At 39.6% G+C, this 13,800-nt stretch overlaps 1 protein-coding gene across 1 annotated transcript; it reads right to left on the bottom strand.

Annotated features, from left to right (window-relative positions):
* Nucleotides 1-315: 315 nt before the first annotated feature.
* LOC108827540 (uncharacterized) lies at nt 316-10,220 on the bottom strand. Its single transcript, XM_056995347.1, has 9 exons — nt 9,814-10,220; nt 2,787-5,291; nt 2,597-2,700; nt 2,438-2,507; nt 1,513-2,319; nt 1,235-1,437; nt 1,022-1,145; nt 731-937; nt 316-650 (listed from the first exon to the last, which is right to left on the bottom strand). The coding sequence occupies exons 1-9, from the start codon at nt 9,967-9,969 to the stop codon at nt 507-509; spliced, it is 4,320 nt and encodes a 1,439-aa protein (XP_056851327.1). The 5' UTR covers nt 9,970-10,220; the 3' UTR covers nt 316-506.
* Nucleotides 10,221-13,800: the final 3,580 nt, after the last annotated feature.

Raw genomic sequence — 13,800 nt, 5'->3', positions numbered from 1 at the left:
TGATTGTGTTCCTCACATCCCTGTCAATAAGTCTGAAGATTTGAGCTGGCGAGAGATGTGTATTGTTGTGGAGAGATTTATCCTCTGCCTTCAAACGTCGTAGATTAACATTGACTGACTGCCTCCAAAAGTGATGTTTACATTGACTGAACTTTCTCAACACATGAAAAAATGTAATATTTTTTTCAACACCTTGGCTATTACTCAGGTTCCACCACGTGCGAAACACACAGAAACGAACAATCTAACAGAAATGGTTTACCATTTTTAAAATTAATTTAGTTATTCGTTGTAACATTCACTAACTTTTCCGGGTTCGTTTCAATATTTGTTTTCATGTACAAAAAGAAAAAAAAAATCATTCTCGTTCTCACACACAAAATACGTTCTCACGATAGCCTCCTAAAAACCTATAACATGGAATCAATATGCTTAGCAATTCTTTGGAAAGCTGCAAAAATGAGAAACATGGATATAAAGACTTGTCCGAATTCTTACATTGGCATTTACAAAAGGCAAGTGCCCAACTCAACATTGTGTCTTGTTAGAACTACTTTGCGTTCATTGGCCCATACGAGTCGATAAGAGAGATCAAGATGTTGAACTAGCTGCTTCAGCCGCTCTACGTGGCTTATGTTCTTTGAGGTTTCCTGTTCGAATCATACCCAAGAAGAAATAAATATCAGTGATTGTCGAGAGTTTTGACGGTGATATGAACAGTGAATGTTACCTGAAGAGGAACCTCTTCATCATGGCTTGTGATGCTGGAGATCACACTTGTCCGAGAAGAGTTAGACGAGAACCCATCCCATGGATGCATGAATATCAGTTTTGTGCATTGAACAGGTGTAAGGCTGCGGCTTAGTTTCTCCCACCATACCGATCCTAGTGACCACCATCTGATCATCAAACCGTTTTCCGAAAACGCAACCAATCCCTACCATTCACAGAGTTTTATCCTTAGTGATCTCAACATTCTACATCAGTCTAAAAAGTTTCAATTTCTTTTAATAATTTATACCTCTCCATCAGGTGAAAAGCTGAGAGCTGAGATAGCTGTCGTTACCGCGGATTCTGAAGCTCCTCTAAGCATATTTGGAAGACCCGGAGGTCCACTCGCATCTAAAACCCTTATTTTCGTCATACTGCAATGGGAATCACACATAACAACTAAGAAAACGAGATAAAGATGGTGTGGGACGACGAGATACAAAATCCTTTTACAGTTTTGTACCTTTGCATATCATATATGCGGATGCTGGCACCGTTGATCTCCGTGATAGCATCACCAATTGCTAACCTTGTTGATGAATCGTTTAGGATTACCATTGGAAATACACGAACAACTTCTCTCAGCGTAGCCATTGAGGTTTGCAGGCAAGTTTTACGCATAACAGTGTTGCTTGGGTCCATCGTTTGAAGAACAAAATTAACTACCTGCAAGCTTTTCTCAGCTGTTATTCAAATCTCCCTACAGACACACATTTGAATGTAAAAGTATATGCTACAAACCTTTTCAAGATGCAGCACCAGATTTCTGGGAGAAGCACGGATTATTCTGATGAGAGTTCTGAGAGATACTACATGAACAGGTGAGTCAGATGCTGTAGACCATATTTGGCTCTCTATCATGCTTAGAAACCCAATGACATCTGCCATGGCTAAACTAGGGAGAAGAACCTCGACCAGAGTCTCCTTTATAGATGATGAGAGTACAGCTTGATGTGCTCTGGCAGAGGAACTGACACACTCTATCTGGAAAAATATGTCTGAAACTATCCGAGGAATGTCAGGTCCAATCAACAGCTTCCATGTAGTTTCCATTCCTTCTGAGAGAAGCTCTGCAGCAGTAGCGCTGTATTTCTCACTCATGGCCATAACCAGGTTCAACAACTTGTGGACGACCAGCATGGCTAGACCAGGTTTTACAAGGCTTGGATACCATATTGATAAGGCAGCCGCGACAATGATATGAGCCGCCATCGCGTCCTGACTTGTTCCCCCAACGCAAGAAATCCAGTCTTGCATTTCAAAAGATTCGAGCCAGGAGAGTAGTTCTGACTCATCAGCCTGAGAAAGCCGTTGGGCTTCATGGATATGCTCAGATTCCAAACCGTTTGTGGGGCGTTCTTCTTCTGAGCTAAGAGCTTCAGGTTCATGCAGATTGATTTCAGATAGGCATCTCACCAATTTTGCATGTTCTGATGCGAAATCACTGCATAGTGGAAGAGGTATTGCAAAAGAAGCAGTGTGGTGGAATATAGACCGCGCAGCCATCCGGACTTGTTCGCTTCTTTCTTGCCAGAAGGTCACTAAAAGCTACAATAAAAACAAGGGGAAAACAGAGAAAATTTTACCTGTTTCGCAGCTATTTAAATAAAGCACAATGTCATCTCCAACCGCATACGATATGGTGAAAATGGTCGAAGAAACTCACCTGGAGTAATGGTGGCTTCACATCGGGATATTTCTCTGCCAGATTCCGTGTGTAGAATGCTGCCAAGGTGCTGTAATATACAAAACGAATATAGTTCTGACATGCGAGAGTGAAACATGAAGGGGAAAATCTGCGCAAGAAGAGAACTGGTTGCAGTACCTGCTAGCTGTGGCAGTGGAGTGTGACAGGCTGATCATGCACTGAGCAAGAGACACCATCATGACTGACCTCAACGCAGAAAACTCCGAGGATGACTTCCAGAGCTGGAATATTCTATGAAATCTTAGAAAAAGTAGGATATTGCTGAAATATGAGCGGTTGTGACATCAATAGAAGTCACTAAGAATACCTCAAGTGTTGCATTCAAACCCGGGAATGCTAATGTCAATGACCCTTTGTCCCCCTGCAAACCAGAGGATACAATGAAACTCTCTGGTCTTTTTAGCTTTAGATGTGCTGTTAGCGTTTGATCGAGCTCAGTATCTATACCCCACAAATGTAGAAAGGATAAACTAAATCGAATTAGATATTCCCCAATTTCCTTGTCCATGGGAGAAATTTCTGCAGGGTTATCTACAGTCTCCCGGACAGGAGACTGGTTGTTTGAAGTCTTCTGTTGAGCAGTCGGCTTACCACTACTCTCTCCTAGCATCTTATGTACATCTGAGCTCTCATCTGCTTCGCAATAAACTGCTAAAGACGAGAGATTGAAAATAAGCGTGGATATTCCAGGGAACGGGCAAGCGCATTTGATGGGTGGTGGGTATCTGATTCTTTGGGAGAAAGACGAAGCACTAGAACTCTCTTCTCTAGTCGTTTCCTGTGAAGCACTTGGCTTAGATGCTGACAAAGAGGCTATTCTCTCGTAGTTCTTTAAATAAAATGGTTTTTTCTCTTCGTCTGCTGGGAAGAGTAACGAGGAAACTGATGTATTTCCATTTAAGACAGATCCGGAATTAGATTTCTCACTAATGCCTGCACAAAAATGATCAAACATAGAATGTGAAGCTGCCCCACGGAGGACACGTTCTCGAGCACCTGTCTTTACATCCCAAATGTATAAAACATCAATAGGATCTGATTTCCTAGAAAGGGAGCGGAACAAACATGCAATGTAGCCTCTTATACCATCCCAAACGACTTTGTCAGGATAGTTTGGGTGCCCCGGAAACATCCTTTCAACTCGCAACGTCTCAAGAGAAGAAAGAGCAACACATGAATCATCCCCAACAGATAGAAAGCAATCGCTCCATGGGTGTTCTGTTCGAGCGGGTGCAAGAATGATTTGGCGCACTGGAGCAACATGGTGGTGCATGATCATGACTACATTGCCGCTTTCGAGATCCCATATGCGGATGGTGCAGTCCATACTTCCGGATATCAAAACGTGAGCAGGACTACCTTCTTTTGAAGCCCCAAGCATTCGATGTGCTGCTAAGCACAGAACAGGTCCTGTATGTCCCAAGAGATGCTGTTTAGATACCAGTGGATCAGTGTCTGATCTGGGGCTTGAAGCAGGTGAATCAAGTCCTTGAAGAAAATCAAACTTGGCAATTTCTATTTCACCGCTAAAGAAACCATGGACAACAGCATACGGGACATACATATTCTCAGAAATAACCATGGACGATGACACACATTGTCCACTGTCACTAACAGAGCTTCTTACATCATTTTCGGTAGTGCCATTAAGATCTATACAAGAACTCGAAATCCAATCATCAAAATACGATCCTTCTCCAAGCATTCTGCACTGCAGCTGAAGCTCTTTCTCAAATTCATTTCCTAGGCTTAGTGACCAAACAGTTATATGAGGCCTCCACTGAAAAGGTTGTTCAGTACCACAACAGCTAGACTCCACCCGAAGAAGAGACTGCCTCAACTGCACAAAACAAAACGATGATTTCTCTGCACGCTTGTCAGATGCAGTAACAATCCCACCATGTTTCTTATATGTAAATTCTCCATCTATATACGACATATCAAACAACACAGCAGAACCCCTATCATCCAACAGCACAAAACTTTCAGAAACGACATCATCCTTATCGCCTTCGGTTGCTGATGTACTAGAGTATAGCAACATTGCTTCTTTGAAATTAAAATCCGAATTGCCAACAAAAGATATCTCTCCTATAGCCTCCCCGCGATTCAACAACCAAAAGACACCTCTATTCATTGAAAAAAGAGCAACAAGATTCCCTCTGGTTATCACTGAAACAGCTATTTCCCCGTCATTCAACCAGTTCGTCATGGAGCTTTTGCTCGATTCAGATACATCTTCACCCTTCTCAACATTGTCTGACACTGGAACCACTTGCAGCCTACCATATGAATCCGCCATGAGCAACGACTCCTGCATCTCCAACTGAACCACACCCATGAACTTCAAATGCCCAATAGATAAATTCCCATGGAAAACAGTATGAACAATCGTAAGAGTATAAGTATCCACAACAACCACAGTGCATCTCGACGGTTTTCTGTTCTGAGCATCAGTATCTGACAAAGACTCAGCCCCATCAACAGTATCCAAAGAATGGCTCTCGAGATAAGAACACCCAACACAAACATATCTAGGTTCTGATGGCAAAGTGCACAAAATCGACGGGCTTCCCAACCAAGGAGGTAGCTTTCTTCGTCGTCTACAGTGTCCACTACTTCTGCTCCATACGCAGAGCACACCATCAGTACAAGCACTGATCAATGCACTACAGTTGACAAACGGATCCGCGTCGACACAATCTGAACAATCTTCCGTGACTCCGTTCCCTGAAACCGTTGTAGGATCACAAACAGCGAGATCTGCTATAGGTGCAGAATGGCCACACAGCATAGCAATCGGCTTAACCTCCTGATGGATAACAAAAATGTCTTCATGAGATGATAAAAGCAAACAATCAGATTATAAACTATCATCTGATTCCAGAAAGAAGTATACTCTCTTCAGCTCAACAAGGATGCATAACAATGTGTTGGATTAAGCTTGAAAGAAAAAGAAATTTGAGATATAAGTTAAACACCTAATCCTACCGAGTTATGGAAATTAGGAATATGTTTAGGAATTATCTAGATGTATTGCCTATTAGGATTAGGAAATATAAATTTCTATATAAGGAGTTGCAAGCTTGTTGCATCACTTATGGGTTGAGAGATTGTGTGTGAGATTATGAATTGTGTGAGATTGAGTGAGCTTGAGGTTTTGAGTTATTTTCCTCAAGAGATTAATAAGAGAGTTATTCTTATTAAACTTAATTATGATTTATTGATTGTGATTCTATATGTGGTATCAGAGCGGCTGACGAGAAATCTGCAAGGAGACCTAAATACCTTCGAGTGATGAATGGTATATCATATGAGTTAAGAATGGGAGGTTATGTGGCAGAGATCAAGTCAGAAGATCATGGAACCTATGATGTTGTGGGAGATGCATTCTCAAAGGAAGAAAATACACACAAGATAAGAAGAGTGTGGTCCTTAGTTTGAGGGGGAGAAAAATACACACAAGATAAGAAGAGTGTGGTCCTTAGTTTGAGGGGGAGAATGTGAGATGCAATCTAAGTCCCACATTGGATATTAGACAAAGAAAAGTCTAATATATAAAGAGGAGTCCAACTCTAATTAGTACGAGGCCTTTTGGGATGGAAAGCAAAAGTAAATCCATGCGGGCTTGCCATTAAGGCCCAAAGTGGACAATATCGTACTAATTGGATAAATATAGTTGGACATGGGATTGTGTTGGTATCAGAGCAACAGGTTCAATACTGGACCTTTAATAAAATTCAATCCCAATTTGAGCATACGTTACGGGGAATTATAATGGTTATGGCGTTCAAGTTAGATTCGCTGGAGTCTTACATGGTCGGAGAGATGACGATGACGAGCAATATTGCAGTTCAATCTCATGGAACGCTCGCAGATCGCAAGTCCATAAAGAAGAAGATCGAAAGTGTTGAAAGGCATGATACCGAAGCTGATGATGATGGTGGAAAGAAATCGAAGCAGAAAAGGAAGCATAAGAGAGTATGTGGTGGTGATGAGATAATGAAGACTGAAAGCTCCCAAGCTAATGAAGGAAGTCGAAGTCATGAGAAAGCACTCGACAACAATGATGATGATGGTGTTAAAAGAGATACAAGAAAGAGAAAGGGTGTTGATGATTGTGATCTGGAAAATACAGCTCTCCATGACACAGATGAAGAGATGACGATGATGAGCGAAGATGATAAGAGTAAAGTTGACGCAAACACTCGTAATATCCAAGCTGAAGGTGAGGTTGATAATGTTGATGAAACTTGCAGCCAAGAGAAGGAAACACGACCAGAGATTGCTACTGAAGTGATAAAATCAGATGATAGGCTTTGTGATGAAGCATATGAGTCTTCTACTTCTTGCTGTTCAGGTTCGGTTCATACTGGTTTTATGAACTTAGTTGAAAAGATCAAAAGTATAAGCAAGAAAGCTGCAAGTAATAGTGAAGTCTGTGAGTTGCTTCAATTGAGTAAAGTCATTCATCACCAATCATTAGGATACCAAGTCAAAGAACTTGCTTCAAGAGTACTCCATAGTTTCAAGAATTTGACTCGTGCTTTGCTATTAAGGTGTGGCTTACCCCAAGGTAACCTCTATTTTTCGCTTTCAATGACATTAAAGAAGTTTTACATGTGGAAAAAGAAACTTCAGACAGAAGTTACAGCCAACGAAAGGCTTACGGCAGTGTGCGAGAAAGGGTACAGTTATCTAAAGTGCCTTGATAACAACGGAGCAGAATCAAGCGAGATTTACGAGAAAAAAATTGAGATTAAGCTTCAGTTATCCAAGATTAATGTTTCAGTTCGAGCCATTGAGTCAGTTTCGATTTGGATTCATAAAATAAGAGAAAAAGAGCTTCCGTTTCAGGCAATCATGAGAAGTAAGTCTTGTGTTCACACGGTTGAGAAAGGATCAAAGAAAACTGCACGAAAGGTTGAAGAACAGATCAGAAGAATCAGAGAATGTTTGAGAGGCTATATTGACACACACAGAAGTTTTGTTAGGGTATTATACGAGTGGCTAAACAGGAACATCGTGGAGGAGGATGATCAAACCGAGACCGAGGCTCCTGAGATATTTAGCGTATGTAGAGAGTGGCTAAGAGAGACTGAAAATGTGGATGGAGCTAAAGTGTTGAGTGCTGTTGAAGAAATAGAACTGAGCTTTAAAAACTTAGGGTTTAAGCAAGTAGAGAAAGAGAGACAGAGATTGAGAACAGAGAAGTTGTGTAAAGAGCTGGAGATGAAGACAACGAAAAATAAGGAGAGGATACAAACTGAGAATCCAGAGACTGACGTGAAGAAGCTGAAGCAGGCAAACGTGGAGTTAGCTTCACAGGCCATAGATATTGAGTATTTAAAGCAGAAGCTTAGGAAAAGAGACAAGGAGCTTGGTGCTATGACTTGTAGCTATCATCTTGGAGAACGAGAACTAGATCAAAGGAAGTTTGAGTTTTCAACAGAAAGCAAGAAGGTTTCCGTGGTGGTTTTTGGATTTGAAATCAAGTCACAGCTCTTGAGCCAAGCCAACGAGATTGTCAAGAGTCAAGAAGATGAGATACATTCACTTCAGAGAGCACTCAAGGAGATAGAAGAAGAGCTAGAGATGTCTATAACTGTGAAGAGACTTGAGCGTATACAGTATATTGCTAATAGGGAAAAACTAGAGAGGAAAAGGCTTGTGCCTCCATATGAAAGAGAAGCTAAAATGCAGCTCTCCAAGATAAAGTTTAGCTGGGAAAAGGTCTCTGTTTTAAAACAGAGAGTTATTGCTCAAGATGATGAATTAGGATTACAAAATGGAGACATCATTATGAGTAATAGCGAAGATGCCAATAACTCTTCTGTGAAAAGACAAATCACTCGAGTTCATCTATCAGCTACAATGGGGAGCTCATGTCATAAAAGACAAAAGGAGTCTCTCTTGCAGAAGATCCAGAAGAAGGATGAATCTAGGCTTCAGCGTCAGAAGTTGCAAACTGAGAAACGAGTATCATCATCAGTTCAGAAGACTGTTGATGCTATCAAGTCCGAAGCTTTTCACCATATGTGTGATAAAGAAACTGAACTTGTGAAACCAGTTAGTGGCAGTGGAAACAAGGATGATAAAAGGTCTTTTATACATAAGAAAAACGAGGATGTTGAACTTGAGAGGAAGCTCGCACAGAAGTTCAAGGTAAAGAATGGGAAACTAAAAGGCGTGGATGATGGTATGAATGGCTTGTTCGAAGGGCTTCCATCTGTGTTGGATTCTATGGGGTCTGAGCTTGGTGATTCTCGTAAGAAGCCTAAGAGAAAGATATCCGAGGAAAAACATAACTATGAGTTTGTCAGTAAGAAACCAAACGAAAAATTTGAGCTTGGAGAATCTGATGAAGCAAGCAAAGAAGAGTCTAAAAGGAAAAGAGACAGTAAACACCGCAAGAAGAATTCTAGTGCAATGACGCCACCGACCAAAGAATCTGAGCAAACTCTCAAAAGCCATCCCAAGAGGAAACAAACAGTTATTAAGAAAGTGGAGTCTAGTAAGAGTAAGCATGGTGAGGAGATGGTTGGTAAGAGAGTTAAGAGAGTTAACTTCCGGTGGCCACCTGACAAGAAGTTTTGTGATGGCGTCATGAAGTCATATAGTAGTATTAACGAGATGCATCTAGTGTCTTATTTGGATGGGGATTCCGAAGAGCTTAAAATATATCTTTGGGAGATAATTAGTGATGAAACGGTTTCAAAGATTCCAAGGATTGATGAAAAATTCAGAGATGCAGTAAGGAGTGTGTGTTTGGATGATGAAGAAAATGGTGAGAAGAAGGGAAGGAGAAGAGCGTGTACTAATTTGCAAAGACAAGAAACTGTGGCGTTTAATTCTTGTGAGGTTGAGTTCATGGTGTTAATGAAAGCACTTGAGAGATTGAAGTTTAAAGAGACGAGAGGTCTTTTCATATTGATGATTTGTCGAAAATGGGATTCAAGCTTAAGGGGGAGAATGTTGGATTAAGCTTGAAAGAAAAAGAAATTTGAGATATAAGTTAAACACCTAATCCTACCGAGTTATGGAAATTAGGAATATGTTTAGGAATTATCTAGATGTATTGCCTATTAGGATTAGGAAATATAAATTTCTATATAAGGAGTTGCAAGCTTGTTGCATCACTTATGGGTTGAGAGATTGTGTGTGAGATTATGAATTGTGTGAGATTGAGTGAGCTTGAGGTTTTGAGTTATTTTCCTCAAGAGATTAATAAGAGAGTTATTCTTATTAAACTTAATTATGATTTATTGATTGTGATTCTATACAATGTGCTAAGAGATCTGCTCGAAAAATGTTTGATGAGGGAGACGAGTTACCGAATTGGAGTGGGAGGAAGAGATGCTCCACCAGATGATAGATCCATCGGATCCGCCGGTGTACAGAGTCGGTGGATTGGTCAGAGCGGCTGTGGCGGTGACTCGATGAGACGGTGGCGCTCGAGACCATAAGCACGCTACGGATCGGCACTTCATCGGCACGAATCACGCGATGCGAGCACCGATTGAGTCCGCGAGCGAACGAGTCAAGGTGATCTGAGGAAGAGGAGGACGAAGTGTTGACGACGTTTTCTAACGGCTGGGTTTATTTGCGATCAGTCAGGCACGCCACTAACGTGACGGAGTTAAATGTCAACGGCAGGATAACCGCCGTTATTTAGGAGCCTGACCCTTTGTTCCATCAGAAGTTTAAAGGCATGGTTGGTTATCTCAAACCTCTGCAAACGTCACTATTGCGGTTTCGTCACATTGTCTTAACCAAAATCTAAAAGAATTTAAATTTAAATAACATTTTAATCCATGAACGATTTAATCAAAGTGGGGACGGAGGCTTATTAGGGTTTTCTATATTTTGTTAGGTTCATAATTAGCTAACTTTATCATTAAACCAAGACGTAATTAGCGATCAGATGGTTAGGTTTAGTCGTTAGACAAGAGGTTGGATCTAAAATTGTTGGTTTACTATTTACCTCACAGTCTTTAAATAAAGTTGACGAAAGTTATTTAATGCCTGACAGGCAGTTGTATAAGGAACATTTGTTTCTTACAAATTTCTTACTACCTGGTGAAACTAAATTTATACAAAAATGTGATAATAAAACTGACAATTTTATCATATACTTTTACAATAGTATCAATCAATATAGAGCCAATTTAAGTCATATCAAGATTTGGTTGATAGTTTTGTTCAACTTGGTTTCTATTCAACTCAAAATTTTCAATTTCATTTTTTCCTTTGAAGTAATAGTCCAAGTTGGTCATCAACACTTTTAGGTAATTCTTTTCAGAAAAAAAGATTTGGTTGGTAGAGGTTTTCTTTTTATTATAAACACATTAACTTCAATACTATTTACACAGAATAAATAGTACGTATATATTATCTCTGATAAATTATATATGGGAAAATTTCTTAAAAATACACGGACGGAATTTCATTTGCTAAAAAAATACACGAACTTTTTAAGCTTTTAAAAAAATACATAGATTAATTTTGGTTGTCCATAAAATACATGAACTTTTGAATTTTGGAAGTTTTACACCTCGATTTTAACGACGTTAACCTGATTAACAGAATGTTAAGACGCTGTTAGAAGACGTTAACTCTGATTCAAAAGTTTATGTATTTTATGGACAACCAAAATTAGTCTGTGTATTTTTTGGAAAACCTAAAAAGTTGGTGTATTTTTCAGCAAAGAAAATTTAGTCTGTGTATTTTTAAGGAAATTCCCATATTTTTTGTGCAACATCATATTTCTTTTATTCAAGATTTATTATAATCAGGTTTAGCAGTTTAGGTCTAGTCATTTTAGCCGGATTCAAAAACTTGAACCGAAATTGACCCTAAAATATTTGGTCCAAAACCTAACCGAAAGTGTACAAGTATTTGTTGGGTCAAAAATTCTTCTACTCGAAAAAATCGAACCGAAAAGAACTGATCCGAATAGATTCGGATCCAATAAAATCGACCCGAATCCAATAAAATAGATCCGGATCCAATATAAACTATATGTAGACTCGGATCCAATAATACATATAGTTTATATTGGATCTAAGTTTATTCGGATCAGTTCTTTTCTTATTCGACCCAACAAATACTTGTACACTTTCGGTTTGATTTTAGACCGAATATTTTTAGATCAGTTCCGGTTCAAGTTTTTGAATCCGACTAAAATGACTAGACCTAAACTGCTAAACCTGATTATAATAAACCTGATTATAATAAAAGAAATACGTTGCACAAAAAAATAAGGAAATTCCTTAAAAATACACAGATTAATTTTTTTTTGCTGAAAAAATACACGAACTTTTTAAGTTTTCCAAAAAATACACAGACTAATTTTGGTTGTCCATAAAATACATAAACTTTTGAATCAGAGTTAACGTCTTCTAACGGCGTCTTAACGTTCTGTTAATCAGAGTTAACGTCGTTAAAATTGAGGTGCGAAATCTCCAAAATTCAAAAGTTCATGTATTTTATGGACAACCAAAATTAATCTGTGTATTTTTTGGGAAACCTAAAAAATTCATGTATTTTTTCAGCAAATGAAATTCAGTCGGTGTATTTTTAAGGAATTTTCCCATTATACATCAGATAAAGTAGAAATAAATTAAACCCTCAGATAACTAAAATATTGTCCTCAACAAACAAAACTAAAATATTAGATATAGAATGCCATTAACCATAGAGAGGGCTTTGGCATGGAAATAAATCCAGAAAAGAGAAGCCGCAACGGGACACGAAACAGTGCTACAAAATTGACCAATCAGGCAGCCAGAGAAACCGATATAAAATCCAAAGATCAAGGTGCAGCGTGCGTTTTTGAAACTTTATGGGAGAATTGAGCTGGAACATGGCAAACCCGAAAGCGAACATGGAGTAGATGTATACCAAGACATCGACAGTTGGGTAATTGAAAGATATGTAATAAATGGCTGTCATAGGAATGAGAGAGAGGACGGTTCGTGTAGCAGGTATAGGAGGCTCATGTTCCTTATAGATGCGAATAGTGGTTGGGAAGTGTAACTGTTACAGTTTGAGAGCTAACGAAGAAGATGAAGTTAGCGTAACAAACTTTCTATTTCTGTTGAGTGATCAAGTGTACAATCTCATGCTTATATCGTGAGTTTACTACCGGTTTACAATCCGGTTTACACAAAATTAATAAAGCATAAGCTAAACCACATTTAACCAATGATCATATACTAATATTCCCCCTCAAGATGGCAAATATATGGACTTCAAAGTCATCTTGCCCACCAATGAATAGAACTGAGGAGAGAACAAAGCCTTTGTGAATATGTCTGCAACTTGGTTGTTAGTACGGACGTGAAGAAGCTTGATGAAACCACGAACAACCCGTTCACGAACCTGATGACAATCGAGCTCAATGTGTTTTGTGCGTTCGTGAAAAACCGGGTTGCTTGCAATGTGAATAGCAGCCGTTGAATCACAGTAGAACGCCACAGGTCCACTTTGAGGAGACTGCAACTCAGCCAACAGGTTTCGTAGCCATATCACTTCTCGAGAACCATACTCCATTGCTATGTATTCAGACTCGGCAGAAGAGTGAGAAACCGTCTGTTGTTTCTTGGACTTCCAAGAGATCAAGAAGTTGCCAAGAAACATGCAATAGCCAGAGGTTGAACGTCTTGAGTCTAAACAAGAAGCCCAGTCTGCATCGGTGAACGCTTGGAGAACAAGATCAGAATCCACTGAGTAGAAAAGACCAAGACCAATTGTTCCTTTCAAATAATGAAGAACTTTTAAAGCGGCTTGATGATGTGATTTCTTCGGGGCTGATGTATATTGACAGAGTTTATTCACAGCAAAGGTAATATCCTGACGTGTGATTGTCAAATACATCAAGCGACCAACCAATCTTCGGTAAGCCATTGGATCATCAAGCAAAGGTTCTGCAGAGTCAATACGCAGTTTCACATGAGGATCCATCGGAACAGAACTAGGCTTGCAAGCCAAGAGACCTGTATCCTCCAGTAAACTCAATGTGTACTTACGTTGACATACAGAAATGCCTCTGTCTGAACGAGCAATTTCAAGACCAAGAAAATATTTCAAGGGACCAAGGTCTCGAAGTTTAAAAGCTTCATTCAGATCAATCTTCAGTTGAGCAACAAACTCATCATTGTTACTCGCGATGATGATATCATCCACGTAGACTAGGACAGCCGTGTAGATACCACTAAGATTCCTGATGAATAAGCTGTGATCTGAGTTGGATTTTTGAAAGCCAAGACTCAGGAGAGTACCACTAAGCTTCAGGAACCACTGTCTAGAGGCTTGCTTTA

Source organism: Raphanus sativus, chromosome 9 (genome assembly GCF_000801105.2).
Source record: "Raphanus sativus cultivar WK10039 chromosome 9, ASM80110v3, whole genome shotgun sequence".
NCBI lineage: Eukaryota > Viridiplantae > Streptophyta > Magnoliopsida > Brassicales > Brassicaceae > Raphanus > Raphanus sativus.
The sequence above is the reverse complement of the archived record's forward strand: the minus strand, read 5'-3'. Positions and strand labels throughout refer to the sequence as shown.